The sequence below is a fragment of the Durio zibethinus genome, chromosome 4, assembly GCF_047325235.1.
Source record: "Durio zibethinus cultivar Kanyao isolate XHJ-2024 chromosome 4, ASM4732523v1, whole genome shotgun sequence".
Classification (NCBI taxonomy): Eukaryota; Viridiplantae; Streptophyta; class Magnoliopsida; order Malvales; family Malvaceae; genus Durio; species Durio zibethinus.
In genome coordinates, this window is record NC_143165.1 from 19,321,161 (window position 1) to 19,327,522 (window position 6,362).

Below are 6,362 nucleotides of genomic sequence, written 5' to 3' on the forward strand. Positions count from 1 at the left end.
TGGGCCATAAGCATCTCATTCCGTGATGAAGTAATTGACGAGCACAATGCCCAATGAGTCGTAATTATCAATTATTGTGGCAGAACCAACTCAAATTGACCTCAAAACACTTTGCTATTGATTTAGTTTCTAACAACTAGCAAATTAGTTATATATATTTTTTATAAGCTACACTTTAACCAGGTTAATGTTTTCTTTGAAGATGCATAAAATGGAAACTGTTTTATTATTAGTTGAAAGGTTTAGAAACGAGAAACCAAACTCATTTAAAAACATGGGGAAAGAGTGGAAGGTTTTGATCTCAGATCATAGTGGAAGGTTTTGATCTCAGATCATAATTCATAGCTTGCAGCCTTCCGCTTTTGCTTATCTCAAATTTGACAAGGTTCCAAGACATGCAGGCGGACAACTGCTGTTGCAATTGCAGGCAGCAGCTGTTGTTTAATCATCAAGAGATGCGTCTGGTAGAAACTGTTTAGATTTTTTTTATCTTTTGGGTGTTGGAGGGGGGAGAAACGATTTATACTTCATTTTCACTTATGTTCCAATGGCTTTTAGCTGGAAACATGCTACATCTTTGGAATATTAACCTGGCATGAGCATCGGAAAAAGACATTCCAAACATAGCTGTAGCAGCATCCCATTCTCGAAAACATGGTTATTGAGTAATCTAGGGATTGATCATCTTATTTCATCAACCCTATGATTCTTCACGTGCCAAGATAGTAATTAAACACGATGGCCACTTTTGATTAATCAACCAACCATGGTCGATGGATCAATAAATGGCCACAAGAATTGCGTGTTAAACCCAAAAAGATAGCTCTCTGCTTTTCAATGATTCCAATATAAGTCCTTAATTAACTGAACTACAAAAACAAGGTAAATGGGGTGTCCTGGATGGTATGATATAAACATCAACCCACATTCATACCATGTTTCATGCAAAGCAAAAAAGTACACCCACCTGGAAAAACAGACCCCATAGAAGCTGTCTAAAGCTATCATGAGGCCACACCACCATCACTCTAAAGCTGTCATGAGGCCACACCAACATCCGCTGAGACACCCTGAACTGCTGAGCTGTGATTGTTATAAGCATAGCCACCGCCTCTGCCACCTCTTCCCCTGTTGTTATAGTAGCTCCTAGAATAATAGTTGCCAGGCTGATCAAAATATTGGCTTCGACCATTCTGGTAGGCTCCACCGCCTCTACCTCCACGACCATTAGAGTAACCCCTACGACCACCCCAAGTACCAGGACCACCTCTTTGGTTCTGATATAATCTTCGAGGAACATACTGTTGCTCCTTGGGTCCTACATCCCTCAGATTGTGGTTCACATCTGCCTTTAATTTGTCGCCTTCTTGTTGAATTGCAACATCCTCTGCATGATTTTCCATCTCCAGTTCATCCTGAAGAGCACAATCCTCCTATATTAAATCAAATAAATAAAATCCTAAAGCAACAAATATAATGTTACAGCTAGTTGAAAGCACCTTGTGAAGCTCCTCAGCAGCACTAAATTTATTGTCACCAGTCTCAGGTTCTTGATAATTAGATGTATCTTCTTCCTACAGCAAATGAAAATAACTTGAAAACATAATCCCCACTTGGAATCATAAAACTAACCAGTGAAGGTCAGCTCCAACTAAAATTTAAACACATGTTAATGCAGAACAAATAACATATACCCCATCAGAAACAACATACTCACTGACCTGAAAAAAGAAGCAGCCCTAAACAACAAACATCATGTCCTAAGACAGGTTAAGGGAAGGAAAACTAAGAGACATCATATTCAAGTCATGCAATTCCTACCTATCAATTCATTCCTACTTCATCTCTGTAAGCATCACCTAGTAACACCGAGCCCGAGGCAGAGAGAACTAGCTAACATAAGATCCTTTATTCTCAAGACAAATATTATTTATTGGTCTGTATCTGAAGAATCATTAAAATACCATGCAAATTCATCCAGACACGTTAAAATGGGCACATCAAAATTCTCATTAAGCAAATTTAATTTCTCACAGCTTCCTGTGACAAACTGAAAGAGAAAAATTAAGACAACCCTCTGTTTCTTTCAGCTTTCCCTCTCAACATCTTGAATGCTTTAGGCCGTTCTAGTTTCAGTTTTGTGTTCCATTAGTCTATTTTTAAGCCAAGGCATGAATCCATCCTACACAAACCAAACAGCTATTCAAAATCTTTCAGTTTCTCCATGTGATATTGAAATGAAACCATGTCATCATTTCTTTCAGCTAAATAAACAGCCTCACCAAAGAAATTGGCCATCTATTCTTTCAGAGTCAACTTCTGAATTTGCAACTATTGAAGTCAAATTTGTTGACCAATACTTCTTTCTGAAAAAAATCCTACATAATCTTGTCCTTTGCCAAATTCTTCTTATATCAAACGTGCCTGCTTAGAACCAAATTTCACCTACCTAAAGTACAGCATGCCTCCTGAGACTGTTCTAACGGTGACCACCAAGCAAAAAGTAACAAAGAAGCAATAGAAATTGAAAGTATTTGAAGCAAAGGGAAAATTATATCAATGAATTCAATCAAGTATGATGTCAAATCCAACAATCAGCTGCAAGGAACGAATAAATAACAAAGATAACCAAGCATTCCATTCCTCCTTAAAGTATACATGAAACAAATATTTATAAATATATATATATTTATATATATTTGTTTCATGTATAATTCACTTATGGTCAAGCTCCAAGGACAAAGAGGGATATTAGTATAGACAAAGAGATGATATAAATTAGCAAGAATTCTTATTGCGACAAACAAAGAGGGATATTAGTATAGAGAAAGGCTTAATGCTAGAGAATTAATGTTCACAATGCAACAAATACATGATGTAAAATAACAAAATACCCAAGGGACTTCGGGGCAACCTCTGCCAACTAAAAAATAGGACATATACACAGGTACAAAGAAGTCAATGGAAAACTAGCAAGATAACATTGATTCTCATAGGTATTTGCATGCAGCCAAAGTCCAGAGAATTAATCAGTCTTAAACAATCCCCATGAGTAGAAAACTCTTCTTAATTCTCATCATCATATTCTGAGTGTAAGCTTTTATCTATATTTTTGGATTGGTTCAAGTCGACTTTGGAACCAGGAAGTAGAATGCTAGAACTCTATGAATATTTTGGCACTTCTTTCGATTAATAACATATATTCTGAGAGATTTTTGAGTAATTGTCTGCGTAGTTGTTAAGTTGCTCGATCTTAGGCATCATGTCCAAGGAAACTAGAAGTAATGTCTAGAACCACTTTACACTTTTGCTCCTATTTAACTTGGTCCCAGCACTAAGAACTCAAAAACCAGAGTCCAGACCGGTAATCAACATTGAATCAGTACCAACACCTTCTTATAATCCTATCCTAGCTTGCACCAATTGGCCATTACATACAACCTTTGATCAAGGGTTACTATCTATTTAGCTCTCCTCAATATATGACGCCAACAAGTACATACACCTTACAAGAATTTCAAATAATTCATCCATCCAATACCAACCCTCTACAAGTTCAATTTGGCCCCCATAATTTCCTATTTTATTTGCTTTTAGTTAACCATGTAACTCAGTCTCCAAATGCTTCCTATTTAGCTTTCTAACATCAAGTTTCATCATTAACAACCCTCTCCCTCCTTAGCAAAAGGGAGAACAATGTATGAAGTGGATTTGAATTCTCATTTCTGTTCATATCTTTATGCATAAGAGAGAAAAAAAAAAGAGAATTGATAGAGTTCAATAATGTTGATGTCTAAAGGATCTTGCAACCGCTGCGAATAATTAATATTTTCCTTCTCTTGGAAAGTACAAATGATCTAGTTTCAGACAACACCAAAAAACCAATGATATTTGCCAATACATAATGATAGATAGCTAACAGACACAATCATTCACTGTTCAATCTTTAATCTGCTAAAGCACACTGGTACAAAATTTCTTTCTAACATACTGGTTAAGTCTCGTAAAGGTTATGTAGTCTATTTCAGCTTTTTGTGATTACTAGAATATAGACAGAAAGTCAAATTCTATGGCAGGGTAAAGATAGAAGGACAGATAAAATTGATAGAAACAACAAATAGCTACAATGGTAGAACGTTAGAAATTCTACAGGGCAAGGTGATATTACCCTAGTACGTACAGATGAATATCCTCAAACTCTCTCATAGCAAAGCAGTAACCCTGACTTAACACTATACAGAAATAAATAAATACAGTAGTAGGTTGCGGGCATAATTAGACTGAAATGTAAAAGTTTGTTTTTCCAATTTCTAGTTATTATTAATTTATACAAACACCTTGAGAATTCTCTTATTTCATCCCCCCCCCCCCCCCCCCCCCCCACCCCCTAGCCACACTAGGCTGTGATATAGCTGAAAGGCAAGAGCTCAATGTATTGCATCGAACCAAACAAATTAACAATCATTTCAATAATGGTAAAAGTATAGAAACAAAAGGGAAGCCAAGATTTTTATATTAAAACATATATCAGAAACAAAATGCAACGTTAAATCCACTAACCAAACTCTTCAATCCTTTTCTTAACTAAAACAAAGTTAATACCTTCTGCTGGTACTGCTCGCTTGAATCTTCCACCTGAACAGGCATAGAAATGGGCGCAGCGTGCACTGGAACCTGGAAAGAGGTATACGTCCCAGCAGCAGCAGCCACTTCAACAGGAGCCTTCATCTCCGGCGTAGTTGTAATATAATCCGAAGCCATAATCTTGTTAAGTCTCTCTCTCAACTCAGCATCTGCAACAAAAAGAACTGCCAAGTCCGAAAATCCAGAAATTTAACGATAAATAAACCCCACGAAATAATTAGAGTGATTTATTACAGGAAACATCGGCATTGGCGTCAATGGGCTGGTCAGAGTTAGAAAGCCAAAGCTTTGCATGGTGGATGCAGCGGTGCAAAGCGTTCTTATGAGACAAACTGGAATCGGCAGGCCGTGAAGTCAATAGTCCACTTAGCGTCGAAACCAAATCCAAATCTTTCTCACTAAGAAGATCGGTAGCTTCATCGGTGACATAATCATAAGTCAGGCAACAGCCTCTCTCGTGAGTCCTAGTCAATATGATCGAAGTAAAATCATTCTGAGACTTGACATCGAACAACGACCCGAAATAGAGCAGATAGAGGAGATCCTCAACGGCATGATCGGGCTCACTCGGCTGTAGTTCTTGGACTTCAGTCTTGTCTCGTTGGGCTTCTGAGGTTGTTTCTTCCGGTGAAATGGTTTGACGCTGCAAGGCGAGTGAGATTTCTTCGTAGAAGGCGGATGAGAGAGGCTGGCGAAGCTTCTCGAGTTCATCGATTAGGGCGGAGACAGAGGGTTTGGAACGGAGGACTTCTTCTTGTTCTTTGTTTAAGGTTTTGCCTTGGGAGACGGATTCTTCCATCTGGAGGATGCGGTTGTATTTCTTGCGTAGGGCACGGATGCGTTTGTTGATGAGGCTAAGGACGGGGCCGTCCGAAGAAGTAGTGGTTGTTGCGTCGGAGGAAACTGTTGTTGCTGCGGCGGCCGCCATTTGAGGGGTTGTTGTTGTTGGTAGTTGTGGGTGATCGGAGTTCGGGTAGAACACCACCGAAGAGGTGTTGGTGGTGGGGAAATAGGGGGCTATATAGAAAGAGCGGCCGGATGAAGGATTTTAGGAGAAAAAAAGGGTGGTACGAAGTAAAAGGTGTTAACGTGGGTTGGATTCAATTTGCTTTGTTTATTGGTAGAGTTAGGACCGTGAAAGATATATTAAAAATCATTAGTTATTTAGATTCAATTAGAATAAAATTTAAATTTGATTTAAATATTATCGAATTGAGTTAGAATTTAAATAATTTAATTTATTGATTGAGTCAAATTCAAGTAATTTAATATCTTATTCGAGTGGTTCGTAAATTTAATCAAAATTTTTTATTTAAATATATATTTATTATTTTAATTAAAATTTATAATTTTACTCTTAAATATATATATATATATAAAACTTTAAACTCATTTGCTTTTTTTTTTTTCACTCTCCTTCATCGATGCCTCTTTTATTTCTTTTCTTATATCATCTTAGTAGCCACTTTTTTCTTTTCTAGCATTTTTCTTTCATGCTTCGTTTCAACATAGCTTGTCTGTAAATTTAACATGTTGTATCCACATGCCTACCCCTACCATTGATCAACAATAGTTTACGGTCAAATTCAGGTAAAAAAAATTTCTTTCCTAATTTTGGTGTCTTTGTTTTTATCTGATTTATTCCATTTACTGTCTTTTTACTCTTTTAGTAAATTTGTTTTGCTAGGTATGTTGGATCCACTAGTTTATTCATCCTT

General features: G+C 37.1%; 1 protein-coding gene across 1 annotated transcript; it reads right to left on the bottom strand.

Moving 5' to 3' along the window:
• Positions 1 to 805: 805 nt before the first annotated feature.
• On the bottom strand, positions 806 to 5,763 carry LOC111287931 (glycine-rich protein). The gene is made up of 4 exons (XM_022878628.2): positions 4,879 to 5,763; positions 4,603 to 4,793; positions 1,500 to 1,574; positions 806 to 1,415 (listed from the first exon to the last, which is right to left on the bottom strand). The coding sequence occupies exons 1-4, from the start codon at positions 5,570 to 5,572 to the stop codon at positions 1,038 to 1,040; spliced, it is 1,338 nt and encodes a 445-aa protein (XP_022734363.2). The 5' UTR covers positions 5,573 to 5,763; the 3' UTR covers positions 806 to 1,037.
• Between the last annotated feature and the right edge of the window lie 599 nt (positions 5,764 to 6,362).